The sequence below is a fragment of the Fundulus heteroclitus genome, chromosome 19 (genome assembly GCF_011125445.2).
Source record: "Fundulus heteroclitus isolate FHET01 chromosome 19, MU-UCD_Fhet_4.1, whole genome shotgun sequence".
NCBI classification, from domain to species: Eukaryota; Metazoa; Chordata; class Actinopteri; order Cyprinodontiformes; family Fundulidae; genus Fundulus; species Fundulus heteroclitus.
The window spans coordinates 15,334,558-15,349,105 of NC_046379.1; the positions used below are offsets into that span (position 1 = coordinate 15,334,558).

Consider the following 14,548-nt stretch of genomic DNA (forward strand, 5'->3'; position numbering starts at 1 on the left):
ATCATTAAGTCTAAAGAAGAAAAAATATTTAATTGTATAGTCATGATATTTTAGTATCATGACCCTGGCATGAGATTTACTTTGCCACTTACTAATTGGAATTGACCACACAGAATCCTGTTAAACCACAATATGGGACTGAATACAACTATTGTAGGTTAATGATAGTTACTAAATACAAAAAGTGAAAATTTTTAACTCTGCATAAGATTGTTCCTGTATCACTAAATTACTGGTAGAATTTTTTTTAAAGATGTCATCGGTAAAAAAAAAAATTATGGTATCAGTCACCTACACTGTTTGCTGGGCTGCTCAGTTGAATATAAGAGAGCAAAGAGCATCTCGAATTGTCAAGTAGAACTCTTGAGCTTCTGCAAGGTAAAGACCAGACTCTGATATCATAATATTACTTAAGTGAAATATATCTTCTTCACACGTGACAGGTGAGAGGAACTTGCATGCCAGTCTCCAGTGAATAAAATCACTGTGTGGAATCACAAACTCGTTGATGAAAACTTCAGCAACACTTAAAGGTTCAGGAGCAGACCTTATTGACAGACCAACGTGTTTCAGCTTGTGGCCTTCTTCAGGGGACCACAAACTCCTCAGAACTCCTCAGCTGTGGTGCAGTGTACGTCACTTCTGGAATCCCTTGTGGTACATAGGGGCACTTTCTTGGACGAATCCGGTGGCTGTTCCAGACTGCCTTGATCCAATCAAGCTGTTCCTGAAGGGTATGAATAAAATAAAGGTGCATAGGTTAACCAGAAGATGCTAAAAAGCAGACAATGCACAGATGCTTTTGTGTAGGTATTTGTAATATGGTGATGCTCCTTACTACACATAACATTTTACACAATGATTAATAATGATTGTATGTTTTTATCACACCTGACATAAAGTGATCAAACATATTAGTGCTTACATTATTTTTCTGTACATGAATAAACGACTTTGTTGTATAATTCATTCTTTAATTAGTAATAAATAGAAAGAAACCCCTAATTGGTATTAACCACTGTCAATGTACACAGAGACGCTTCTCTGGAGCTGTCCAGTGTCAGCAGTGCTGAAACACCTTTTAACGTTTTAAAGTTGAATTTCACAACGATTTGCTTGAAGGAATACAATTAAGGTTTATTTGTTGCAGAATGGCAGCCAATATTTTTTGCACTGACCACCATAATTAAATTCTTCACTTTGAAAGTGTTGGCCAATGATGGTTGTTTCCTCATGCTAGCCAGTTGTAAACGTGTTATAGCTGTCACAAACTGTGAATAATAGCTGTGGTATGGCATAAAGATAGAAAAGTGTGATAAAAGACACAATAAAAAGCAGAGTACTAATCACAGCTTCCTTTGTAAAAAAGTTCCTAATGTAATAATGTAATCACATCGTTACTGTTCCAAAGATTTCAACCTGACATAAGCATTTAACAAAATACGGTCCCAAGGCAAATCTTTTTATCAGTTGGATGGCTATATTTTCATTGTAGGGTGTTAGTTATCTGTTGAAAAAAATAATCACCAAAGATAATACATTACAGTAGTGCTTCTGAACAGCAGAAGAGTGCGCACTGCTGAAAAAGCACCTTTAAACTAACGCCTGTGTTGCTACTTGTGAGTGCTGCCTTTAACTGTATTATTTTGTGCAAAAAAGCCATTTGTGCAACCACTGATGCAGATTCCAAATATTGTCGTAAGAATATGCATGCCCAAATAGTTTGGTCCCAGAGCAAAATACAGCATACAGATCCGCCGTCTGGAACGACTGAGGGGTCCAGTGTTGCAATCAAAACGAACATCTTCCTTTTTTGCATAGATTAAAATTTTCAAGCATTTGTTGTTCATCCACCTGCACCCATCTTCCAGGACCTTTATTCCAGCTGCTACATGATGAAATGTATAACTTCCCTGAGGTCAGCGTACTGTTTTGCGTTGCAGTCCCTGCTATTTTTTTTTACCTCTGTTGATCTTGCCAGTGGCACTTTAAGCTTTAAAAGTGACCTGATGTTCTTCTGGAGATCTGAACGTCCAATCAAACAAGATCTGTTGTATGTGTATGTATATATATATATATATATATATATATTATATATATATATAAAATATAATATATATTTTTTTATTTTGTATGGTGACTGAAAACCACATATGTTCAATATATGCACAGAAACATTGACTCCCTAGTTGCAATTTTTTCACTGCCTATATTCTACCAGTAGATGGCGACTGTGTCACTCTTCCCAGCTCCTGGTTCATTTATGATCTAAAATTCGGCCTCTACGCAAAAAGGTCTGCATTGTTACTTTTAATAGAAAGGATTGAGGAGACAAGAAAAGCTGTCATCTGTTCAGATTCAAGTTCGTCGTTTCGTTTGTCGGCTGAAATCATTCAGAAATCCGTCCTGAAATATTCTAAATAGACATCCAGCAAACATTATATGGGATTCAGATGATGGGTTTCGCAGTTGTGTTTCTCTGGGTACTTGCACATAAATGGGTGAAAGGAAATAAAATGGCAGATGTGACGGCCAAATAACTAACAATAGGGGGAAAGGGGTTTCATTCAGGGCCCAACTCGACACATCACAACTTGCTCAGATTTCGCAAGACTGCCTATGAAGTTATGGGATCTTGGATTTAAGCCAAGCGTTTACAACTTTGCATAAAAAAAAATAAATAAAAAATTTTTTATATATATATATATATATATATATATATATATATATATATATATATGTGTGTGTGTGTGTGTGTGTGTGTGTGTGTGTGTGTGTGTGTGTGTGTGTGTGTGTGAGAGAGAGAGAGAGAGAGAGAGAGAGAGAGAGAGAGAGAGAGAGACCACGCTGGATTCACTCTCGTTACCGGTTGGAGGCAACAATGCTCCAGCTTCTTGTTTGCCAGCCGCTATTAAAGAGAGAAGAAGAACCTCGTGCTTCCGGGTTCTGTGACGTCACCCTGCTGTTGGGCAGCTAGTGATGGCGGCTGCTGTGAGAATCATAAACAGAAGCACTTTGAGGTTAGGAATGGGCCAACAGTATTTGGCGTTCAGCTCGGCGGCCAAAGACCAGACGGTAAGTTGTTTTTTTTTATTTTTATTTTCCCGCTTTTTGATCTGGACGCTGTGATTTAGTACCATTAAAAAACGTCTGCGGCTAAATGTACCTGTTGGCCTCCCCGTGAAGCTGGTGGTGGTTGTTAACTCCACAAGAGTCTTTCTTCGCTGTCGCTTTCTTAATGTTCTGTGTGTTTTTCTTGTTTTTAGGCTAGCTTCAGAGCGGCTCATGCTCTCCCAGACAAAGTCAAAATAGTGGAAGTGGGACCCAGAGATGGTCTTCAAAATGAAAAGGTACACTTTAATGAATGTATCTTGTTTTATTTATATATATATATATATATATATATATATATATATATATATATATATATATATATATATATATATATATATAAATAATTTGTTTATTTCCCCCTTTTTTTAGCCGTTTTCAAAAGAAATATTAATGTTAGTCACTGTTCTTCTCAGGAACTACAGTTAAGTAGAAAAAGACACATTTATATATTGTTTAGCTTTAAAATCAAAATGACAACAAAAGAACATTCTAAAACTGGATAGTCATATTGCTTGCATGATTTTTAATTTGTTTGTGTACACATGTCAGTACAGTCTCTAATGAAGAAAAGTGATATTTTGAGCTTCATCAGCCGCTCTATGTAATAAAATATAAAATGTAATTTTATACGACAGCAATATATAAGCATAATTCTACCATTCTAATGACTTTTCTACCCAATGATTACAGGCCTGTTTTTAGTTGTTTCTGTTCTGTAGCAATGCTTTTTATTTTCATTCAAGTCAAATACATTTCAATAACATTGAATTATATATGTCTACTTTTTAACTTGTTTCCATAAAACAAGCCGTTTGTTTGTTCTAATAAAAGTCAAGTGAGAAGATGTCCAGACAATAGCCGTGAGAGAGCGACCTCTGTAACCTGGTGAAACAACGGGAGTCATGCATGGTCAGCATTATTTATCGGCTCTCCTCCATCTTTCTGTTTTATCGTTTTCCCCCAGACCGTCGTTCCAACAGAGGCCAAAATCAATTTAATCAACATGTTGTCAGAGTCGGGAGTCCCAGTCATTGAGGCTACCAGCTTTGTGTCCCCTAAATGGGTTCCGCAGGTAAGCGTCAATTGGCACACCTCACTCAGAAGCTGTAGGAACGAACTGGACCTGGTTTGCTAAATGCTAACTGGTTTCCGTCTTTTAAACACCAGATGGCAGATCAGGTCGAGGTGATGAAGGGTATCAGTAAGAAACCAGGAGTGTCCTATCCAGTCCTCACCCCCAACCTGAAAGGTTTTGAAGCTGCTGTGAGTGCTGCACATTCCTGCAATTCCGCTTCAGGCATGAGCAGGGACTCATTGTTCGGGGTTTAACACCGCCGGGTACGGCTCTAAAACCTTGTTTGTGCTCTTTTTGTTGTAGCTGAAGGCGGGTGCTTCAGAGGTGGCCATATTTGGTGCTGCGTCTGAGCTGTTCAGCAAGAAGAACATAAACTGCTCCGTGGAGGAGAGTTTACAGCGCTTTGAGGAGGTCATGAAGGCAGCTAAAGGAGCTGCTGTGCCAGTTCGAGGGTACGACTGCCAGCATCCTCTCCACTCTCAGTAAACCTTTAAATCATCTCGACTGGCTCTTAAACTCTTCCGTCCATGTTTCTCGTCCCTGCAGTTACGTCTCGTGCGTAGTCGGGTGTCCATATGAAGGGCAGGTGGCGCCTGAAAAAGTTGCACATGTGAGTTTATCCTTACTAAACGTTGAATTATCTCGGCGAATATGAGTCATCCATCAAGCTTTGCACAAAAAAAATCAGACACAAAGCACTTAAGATTCGCCTCTGTCTTCCAGGTGGCTAAGCGTCTGTACTCTATGGGCTGTTACGAGATCTCTTTGGGTGACACTATTGGAGTGGGGACTCCTGGAAGTATGACCAAAATGTTGGAAGCTGTGTGCAAAGAGCTGCCAGTCAGTGCTTTGGCTGTGCATTGCCATGACACTTACGGCCAGGCTCTGGCTAACATCCTCATTGCCTTACAGGTCCGACTGAGTTCATGTTTGTGAATCTAAAAGCTGTGCCTAAAACTATCCATCATGTTATTTAGAAAAGTGACCACAGAGTTAACTCAGACGTGAGTCTGTGTTTTTCAGATGGGAATCAGCGTGGTAGACTCCTCAGTAGCTGGACTGGGGGGCTGTCCTTATGCGCAGGGAGCCTCTGGGAATGTTGCAACGGAGGATGTTGTTTATATGCTGCATGGACTTGGGATTCAAACAGTAAGAAACCAATTTATTAATCCACTATTTTTTTTTTTTTTTTCATTGAAGTTGGTTAGGAGGGAAAAGAGAACCAGCTACTGACTACAGGTCTGGTATCATTTCTCATCCCCTGCAGGGATTTCAAGATAATTCAGCTTTTAATGTCTCAGTTGAACCTCTACTTTTACAAGATGAAGCAGTCGTATAATCAATTTTTTTTGTTTTTACTAGAATTGGGTGCACATGTATGGATTTATAATGGATTTCTCTCAAATATAAACATACACCCCAGATATATTTAGATGAATTTCCTTAAGGAAGTTGCACCTCATCATCTAATAAAAGGTAGACTCCATTTAATGTATTGGTTTCCTGGTACAGACTTTACTTTTTTGAAGGCGCATAGTGCAAGTTTTGAAGTTTAAATATTTATTTTCTTTCCCATACATGCCGTTACAATTGCTTGACGTGTAAAAAGAGTTACCCTCTATTTATCGCAGTTGCCTCTGTAGGCTGGATTCGTCTGTTCATGAGAGAGTGATTCGGGCCGATTCCTCTGGGCGTGTGGGTGTGACGCACTGCGAGCTTTCGTTCACCAGGCTTCTTTGTTGAGTCTCCGCTGTGATCAATGGATTAGCGAGAGAACGTGGGCTAACTTCAATATTTTTAGCTTTCTTACCTCAGAAGACATCGCTCCTCTAAACAAAAGACGTATTTTTCCTACTTGCACAACACTGGTGTCATTTCAACTTGTTGCCAAACGGGGCAGATGTCTGCAAAAATCCTTAAACTTAAGCTATGCTCCTTTAAATATAATCCAAGAATATTCAACTGCATTGAGGTCAGGGCATTTCCTGGAGCTTAGTTAGTGATGGTCCGTGTTATCCGTTCCATATCCAGTTTGGATTGGGGCTGCTAGAGATCGGGAAAATATTTTACAGTTATTGCCCAACTACTCTCTTAGTTTTAACATCTTAGCTGCTTAATATATATGTCAAACATGCTGCTATGATAGTGTAATTGTCTGATACTATAAATATATTATAGTGCCAAATATTGCTTACAAGCAGTGCTTTGCGGCCGTGATATTGCCCACACAGTTATAATGATTAGTGTTGAGATTCGATAGATTGTGTAGCTCTACTTTGGACATGAGTGGACCAGCTTAAAATCAGTCTTGAGTTGTTCGATCACAGTTTTAACGCTTTACCTGCAACTAAACCTGTAGCCTCGTCTCTGAGCGGTCAACAGGTCTGCTGAAGTTTCTGTCATTGTGTTACTTTTCAGATATCAACACAGCTGAGCTTCATCTGAGTCACGCGTATCCAGGGGAAATGCACTTACCTTGCTTCCTCCTAACATTGTTCATGTCATTGTGTTCAGATAGCCAAATTTTTGTCTCATCTGGCCATAGAGCTTCAGATGTTACAGTCTCTTCACTTTGAACAGTGTCACTGGTGTTTCAGCATCTTCCCGTGTAAAAATGTACTTTTGCTTAAAGGAGAAATGAGTAATAAAACCTAGCGTTTCTATTCAGAACAGCATATAAAACTCTCCTCCCCTTCGAAGAGTGTTGCGCAGGTTATCAAGTCAAGAGAGATGAGGATCGAAGCGCAGCTAAATTGAAGATGGCGAGTGAATTGGGGAAACAAATTTGTCACCAAAAAGAATCCCCGTTTTTCCCCACCTTAGGTCGTTTTCCCTTTCTAAAGGATGCCGAGGCTTCTTAGGTTATTGTTCAGACTATTTCTTGTTTGCTTCTCTTACCGGCTCAGGAACCAGGAAGTAAACACGGGGTACATACTACAACAAAGTCGTTCTGCATTGTACCTCTAGGTTTGAAAGAAGAAAACTCGACTAAGGCATTGTTGATGGAGAGGACCGATCGTCTGTAGGGAATGTTACTCCCATCCCTGTGGACAAAGGAGAATGATTTTGGTTAATTTTACAATAAATTTCCTACTTATTGCTCCTTTAATAAAATGCAAAAATTAACATTGGGGGAAAGAATCAAAAAGAAAACATGCTGTTTGTCAGCACAGTTACAAGCAAAAAATATTTTAGTTTAGATTTGTTTGATGAACAGGAAAAAATGTCAGATTTTTCTATATTTGGTCAAATATCAAAGAGAAAATCAGCCAATTTTAGTCACCCATCTTGTGACCTGAATGTTTTGTTTCTCAGTTTTCTTAGACCCTGCTCTACTGGTTAGGAGAGTAAATGTTCTGCTTTTAATAATATTTGTTCATATATTGGACAAAGAACTGGTGTATCATTGTTTATCATATTGCAGTTAAATAATTTTCAATTTAAAAAAATAATGTCATGTTTTCTGCTGCCCTGACCCAGTCTGCCTATACTGTTGTTTCTTTGCATGTAAACTCTACATGATTACTGTTACATTTAAACGTGTTTATGAAGTCACTTACCCTGCGTCTCCGTGCTCTCGCCTCAGGGAGTGGACCTGTCAAAGCTGATGGATGCCGGAGCTTTTATCTGTCGAACCCTCAACAGGAAGACCAGCTCCAAGGTGGCACAAGCCACCTGCAAACTGTAGAAAAAGAAACGTCGACGTTTTGCTCTAACTGAAGACTATATCATCCTTTTGTTAAATTGAACAATACATGGCTTGATTTAACCTCACCTATTGGTTGTTGTTGAATATCAGCGATCTGTTTGTTCATCTCATATTATCACTTTTGATAATTATAGGATATCAGTGCCTTATCTAGAATCAGTGTATTTTTTTTTTTTAAAGTTTTCACTTGTGACCACAAGTGTTTTAAAGGTATGCTTTGGTCATTGGATGAGAAGTGAAGAACGGACTTTGTTCTAAATTATATGTAATCCAGTAAATCCAGCCTAAAATCCCCGGTGTCAGGAACATAAACAAGTATTTGATCAGGAAGTTTGATCATCATGCCTTCGAAGTTTGGGCATTATGATTATTAGTGAAAAGTGGTCATTATTTAATGTAGTGTTTATAGCTTATTTATTTCTAATTCTCTTTAAGTCAAAAATGTACATATTTATCAAAGTACAGTTTCAAAAATAAAATTATTTCACATTGTAAATTGTGATTGAATGTATTTATTTCCCTTGATGCAGATTATTTGTAAAAACCCTTAATATCAATTTGGTTTATTGCATTAGCATTATCTCATTCTGGAAACTTTAGAGAGATCATGCTTTTAATTTAAGTTTAATTATTCAATGTGTGAAACAAGTGAATCTTGTTACAGAAATGTCATATTATTTCTGCCTGTTAATTATTTGTACAGCCCCTGTTTACCAAAATAATGACACGTAGTCATCCATAATGTTCACAAGACTGGAGAACCTTTTGAGGCTTTTGATTATTCCTCTCTGCACAATTAACAGACTGGAGTTGGACATCCTTCTTTCAGCTTTTCTTTATCGGGGGTCACCGCAGTGAGTCATATGTCTCCATTTAACCTTAGCTTCTGCATCTTCTTCTCTCACACCAACTACTTTCATGTCCTCTTTAATTCATCCATAAATATCTTTGGACTTCCTCTCGGCCTCCTGCCTGGCAGTTCCGGCCTCAACATCCTTCTACCAATGTACTCTCTATCCTTCCTCTACATGTCCAAACTATTTCAGTCCGATCTCTTGCTTAATCTCCAAAACATCCAGCGTGAGCTTTTCCTCTGATGTCTCTTAATCCTGATCTTCGTCATGTCAAAGAAAACCCCATCTTGATCTCTGCTACCCTCAGCTCTGCCTCTTGTCTCTTCCTCAGTGATGCTGTTCTTTGTACATCTTTGCTTTCGTTCTTCCTGATACTCTTTTGTCACCCTACACCCGTTCCAACCTGCTTGGACACGTTTCTGCACCTTTCCACTCCCACGTTGCTCTGGACTGTTGCCGCTGTGTACTTAAAAGTATCTACAGTCTTTATCTCTGCTCCGTGTAACCTCACAGCCCCACTTGAGTCCCTCTCGTTGAACCAGAGTTGGACATCCATCCTTAAAATCAAGGGTTTTAGATTTAAGTCTTCAAGGGCTGGTATTCTGCTATTTTTAGAGGTGCCCATTGTCTTAACACATCAGCTTTTCATCAAGTTCCACAGAGTCCTGGTAATAACCTAATGTGATTCAACTCTGAAGCAGGAATGCCTCTAGAAGTAGTAGGACACTGGCCCTTGATGACTGGAATTGACCCCCATGCTCCAGATTAGCCTGGGTAATTATGTTATCTCGAGTTCACCCAACAAACAAACTCAGACGGCCACAGGAGGAAGCTGATTTTTGTGTTTATTTGGCCGTATATTTTGGATCGTTATCCTGCTCGATGGACTCTTGTGACGGTCCATTTTTGGGTTTCTGGCTGAAGCTTTTTCGATACCACTTTACAAAAAGGCTCCCCTTACAGATGGCTAATAAATAGTTTATAGCTGTTAATCTGTAAACCCTTAACTAATAAGTGTTTATTTTGCATTCAGTAAGGGTGTACAAGAGACAAAACTGACTGCTTTTTTGCCAAATACTAAATTATTCAACAATATAAATCATCTAGAGTTGCTTATATTAAACATTTCAGTAATTTATCACATAAGCACAAACCGGTCAGTATTGTCTCTTGCTCATCTTTAATGCATAATAAACACATGAATGTGTTTATAAAGTGTTTACAGATTATTTAATAAACTATTTACTAACCATCTATAAGGGGAGCCTTATTGTAAAGTGGTGGCGATTTTCTTCAAAATGTTCTACTGCTTAAAAACCTTTAAGATGTCATGCCTTTAAAAAGGTTCCCAGGGCAGGCGAGCACAGTGTTTCTTTCTACACGTTCATTGTTTTTGTTTGTTTTTTTGCTATTAATTGTCGCCAATTGTGACTGAGCAACACTCATCTGCCTCACTCGAATGGCATGTTCTTCAATTTTCCATTTTAGAGAAACGTTATTTTTTTTCTTATCTAAAGAAAGCAATCAGCATTTCACACTATTTAGATGATTATCTTAAAATTCGATCTTCCACTACACTAACAGATAAACACATCAATAATGACGACAGTGTCTTGAAATGGAAGCACTTGAGTTCGATTCCAGGTTCCTCCTTTGCCACATGTCTATGTCTATTTTTTTCCCCAGACGCTTAGACAACATTACATTGCCTTTTTCAAGACTTAATCTTCTGCGAATCAGACCCTAACTTTAGCGGTGTTGTTTCCTTGTGGAAAGGAACACATGAAGCTTTTTGTTTGTGTACTTCAAGTTTCAACGTGGCTTCAAAGACTACTAAAAAAAAAAAACCTCATTTTGAAAAGTATGGAGTTTTGAGATCAAAAAATTTGGAGGGCACCAAAGAAAAATGGCAGCCATGGATTCCCATTGTTTTAAATGCTTATGTCTTCAAAGAAATTGCAAATGTAGCAGCTGGGATTTTAAAACGTTTTTCCTTAATGTTGGATTTTCTTCCTCAGCTAATAAACGCGTTCAATTTAACAGTTTGGGTGTTTCATAATTTTCAAGGGTCAGCTTGTGGTACTACAATAAAAGAAAAATGTATCTTCAGTCTTCTGACAAATCTTTACCAGAATGTGCCAATAACAGCAGACGGTGTTAGAACTGCCCTTTTGTTAAGAAACCTAGTTTTTAGTGAAGAAATGTACTTTTGAATCAGTGTTTCACCATCTGGGGCACTATTCTGAGTAGATACCTTATTGTTTTCCAGTTCGAAGAAAAAATCCCAAGACAAACCAAGAACCTGAACGGCAAGTCCGACAGGTAGTTACAGGCCTTTCCACATTTGCCTGATACACCTGGAAACGTACAACAGTCATGGAAAACAATGGAAAAGTGACCCATTATACTGAATTACAGCAAATTCAGATGCCTGGTGTCGATAACTGCTGGGTATGACAGAGTTTGTTGTAAAACGTAAACGACTCCCTTCGATGAAGATTATCCTGCACCACAAGGAGGATGGAAAAATCTATCCTATCTATTCTCTTGTAAATGTTGCTTGGATTTAATAATGAACCTCAATTCAAACACGGAGACATGTTTTCAAATATTTACAGTTTTATAAAAAATTATGAATATTAACAGCAGCTGCAATTAATACATTTCCATGTGCCGTCCAGATTGGACTGTCTCAGTTCCACGAGCTGCGTCCAGGTCGGTCAGGTTTTGTCCAGCATGATTCAGCACTACAGCCAGAATTAAACAGCAGCATTCCTTTGGGCCGTTTTAAATCAACAGTGTTCTTGGATCAGGCGAGGTTGTGTACAAACACGTCAAAACACAAGGAGTCAAGGCAGCACAAACCTGAAAGCGAGCAGGGGTGTAAAAAACATAAATTACAGAACCAATGCACTTTGTTCATGTGTTTGGGTTTATCTGTGAAGATCCAAAAAGCTCATCTCTGGACACTTAAAAGTAATTTCTCAATGCACTCTGAAACAAACACTCAAACCCTTTTTCCTCTGACTTATAATGAAATCATGACAAAGGGCATATTTTCAGTGTAAATAGAATTTAAAAAAAACCCGTATGTAAGGGATGAATAAATCCTCGGTTACAAACGCAGAGTCTGACACACCACTGTAGGAACGGGCTGGAATGATGAATACCTCGACCAGGTGTGTCTCTGCTTCTTGTGTAACACTAATTTCCCTTCCTCCCCATGTCAAAACTCAGATCAGAAGAAAGGCTGAGAGAACCTTTGCTGTTTTGTTTGAAAAATCATAAAAGCTGAAATGCCACAATAACATTTACCTCATCCAAAAAAGGACAACCACATATTGCCAAAAAATAAAACTTAAATTTAATAGATGACTTGCAAATATTGTGGGTGTTGACTTGGAAACCAAGGTTCAAACGTTTCCTTGAGTTCTAGATGGAGACTCAATGTACCGGTGACTCGGCTTCCCGGCTCTGAGACATACTGCAGTTTGGCTCACGGGTCTGATTCTTATTTTTCGTAAGGTTTGTAACCTTGGATCCAGCCAAAGCAACTCTCAGCTCTTGAGCTTTGGCCTGTCTTTATTCATGAGCATTGATAGGACAGGTTGGGAGCAGAGGCCCGTATCATTGGATCTGTCCTGAGTACCTCCAGCCGTGGCGGCGACTTGCAGACGTTCTTGAAGGACGGAGGCTTATCCGCCATCTTTTCCTTTGGCGCAATCATGTTGTAGTTGTTGAAGTTGTCGTTGGTGTAGTCGTCGTGTTGAAAATGCTTGGTACGATTATGCCTTTTGATCTTGTTGGCAATCCGTGCGACTCTCTTGGAGACGAGATAGATTATCTCGCATATGTTCAGGATGATGCAGAGGGCTGAAGCACCGACCATGAAGTAGGTGAAGACCTTCTTCTCCGTTGGGTGACCAACGTAGCAGTCCACAATGTTGGGACAGGGACTCACCTCGCACTTGACAACCCTCGGCAGATAGAAGCTGTTGTAGATGTGGTGCAGGATGTAGAGGAAGGCAATCTCAATGCCCGTTTTGACGAAAAGGCTGATCAGATAGGTCCACCACAGCCCGCCGTGTTTCTTGCCGGTGTTGGTGTACAGCTTTTTGTCATCCCCAAACTTTGCCTGGTGCTTTCGCTCCCGGTCCTCGCGGTACGCCACATGCATGACCACCATGAAGGAAGGGCACGTGATGAAGATGAGCTGTAGAGCCCACAGGCGGACGTGGGAGATGGGGAAGAAGTGATCGTAGCAGACGTTGGCGCAGCCAGGCTGCTTAGTGTTGCAGTCAAAGTCTTTCTGCTCGTCGCCCCATACCCGCTCAGCTGCCACCACGTACACCATCACCCTGAACACGAACACCACCGACAGCCATATCCGTCCAAACGCAGTAGAGTATTTGTTCACTCCACTGAGGAGGGCTTGGAAGGTCTTCCAGTCCATGTTGCTGACTTGAAGTTAAATATCTGTTGTCTGATAATCTTCGCTTGATGGTTATTGTTTCTTTTTAGACCTGGATGTGGGAATTAAAAAAAAAAAAAGAAAGAAAGAAAAATTGGGTCAAGTTGAGTATTACCGGGGAATCTTTCCAGGTTTGTAAATATCAGGAAGTCACAGTCCAAAGCTAATTAGGAATATAAAGACATGTGACTTCTGATGTGTTAATCAGATCAAGAATAAGTTCATAAATAAATATATAAATAAAATCACTGCCATGTGAAGGCCCGTGGCCAAAATGCTAACAAAGGAAGCAAACCCAGCCAACTTTTTAAACCCACCCACAAACTGTTCCTTCACTGCTTAGTCCTCTTTTATCGGACATTTTTGCGCAAATGATCGCTTTAATGAATTCAGAACAGGTCAGTCTAACGTTGTGTATCTTTTAACGTTGTCGCAAATCTGTCACCGAATGTTTATGCGTCTTAAAGTACAAATATAAATAAATTTAAAAGCGGCTTTTACGCACGAACCGTCTGTGTTATGTGGACACTGTTTCGCGGGACAGATCGTCCTGATCCAGCATTTTGATTTCCTAAATCACAAATAATCCGCCACATTTTTATTTGTGAGTCTGCTCAATGCCGACGGACGAGCGTCACCGTCACCTCAAGACTTCATCTCTCAGTCTGAAAAGCGAACTCAGACATTGCCAAACCCCTCTAAGACACTTGAAAGCATGCTTTATGACTTACTTGTTTCAATCCATAGCATATCCAAAGAGTCCCCAGCTCATTTAATTCGACTTTATTCCGTTTTGCTTGAGCTTCGTTCCGATGTGTTGACGCAGACGCAGAGATTTGGCTCCCGTGGACAGGTGGAGGAGCGCAGAGGGAAATGCTCCTTTGGGTGTGGTCAAAGAAAAAATGTGAAAGACTGAAGCTGCTGCCATAGATGTTTCTCTCTCCTTTCCCTCTATGCTCCTCCTTCTCACCACTCAAACATAGCTGCGTTTTACTGTACTTATGAATCTAAAATGACACAGGCGGCTCATACTGGCGCACAGTGAAAAACTTTACGAAATGAAAACAAGATCATGGATCTCCCTTTTTTTCTTACTGTTGCATTTAAATTTGGAAGAAAAAAAGTTGGCCCCCCTTAACCACGTGTACAACACTGGAGACGCTTTTTAACAGGACAAATTGTATTTTTTAAAACCTCTTGAGTCAAACAACCCCCTTAAATTAGACAATAGCCTCTAATCTTTTTTTGTTTAACTTCCTGGTTTCCTTTTATTTTTGTTATTTTCATCTGTGCTTTAAATTCGGCTGAATGTCTTTAGTGATTCT

General features: G+C 39.5%; 2 protein-coding genes across 2 annotated transcripts; one reads left to right on the forward strand and one right to left on the reverse strand.

Annotated features, from left to right (window-relative positions):
- The first annotated feature begins 2,931 nt into the window (after positions 1–2,931).
- Positions 2,932–7,963, forward strand: hmgcl (3-hydroxy-3-methylglutaryl-CoA lyase). The gene is made up of 9 exons (XM_036150882.1): positions 2,932–3,075; positions 3,267–3,350; positions 4,079–4,186; positions 4,282–4,377; positions 4,493–4,641; positions 4,736–4,799; positions 4,913–5,101; positions 5,213–5,338; positions 7,776–7,963. Exons 1-9 carry the CDS (start codon positions 2,980–2,982, stop codon positions 7,875–7,877), a joined length of 1,014 nt encoding a protein of 337 aa, XP_036006775.1. The 5' UTR covers positions 2,932–2,979; the 3' UTR covers positions 7,878–7,963.
- Positions 7,964–11,353: 3,390 nt separating this feature from the next.
- cx35.4 (connexin 35.4) lies at positions 11,354–14,172 on the reverse strand. The gene is made up of 2 exons (XM_012862059.3): positions 13,955–14,172; positions 11,354–13,275 (listed from the first exon to the last, which is right to left on the reverse strand). Exon 2 carries the CDS (start codon positions 13,203–13,205, stop codon positions 12,339–12,341), a length of 867 nt encoding a protein of 288 aa, XP_012717513.2. The 5' UTR covers positions 13,206–13,275; positions 13,955–14,172; the 3' UTR covers positions 11,354–12,338.
- Positions 14,173–14,548: the final 376 nt, after the last annotated feature.

Excerpts from the sequence above, each read along its gene's own strand:
- hmgcl (XM_036150882.1), top strand. The coding sequence starts at position 2,980 with ATGGCGGCTGCTGTGAGAATCATAAACAGAAGCACTTTGAGGTTAGGA. Across the intron at positions 4,187-4,281 it reads CCCCTAAATGGGTTCCGCAG|ATGGCAGATCAGGTCGAGGT; the intron begins GTAAGCGTCAAT and ends TTTAAACACCAG. Across the intron at positions 4,800-4,912 it reads CGCCTGAAAAAGTTGCACAT|GTGGCTAAGCGTCTGTACTC; the intron begins GTGAGTTTATCC and ends TCTGTCTTCCAG.
- cx35.4 (XM_012862059.3), bottom strand. The coding sequence starts at position 13,205 with ATGGACTGGAAGACCTTCCAAGCCCTCCTCAGTGGAGTGAACAAATAC.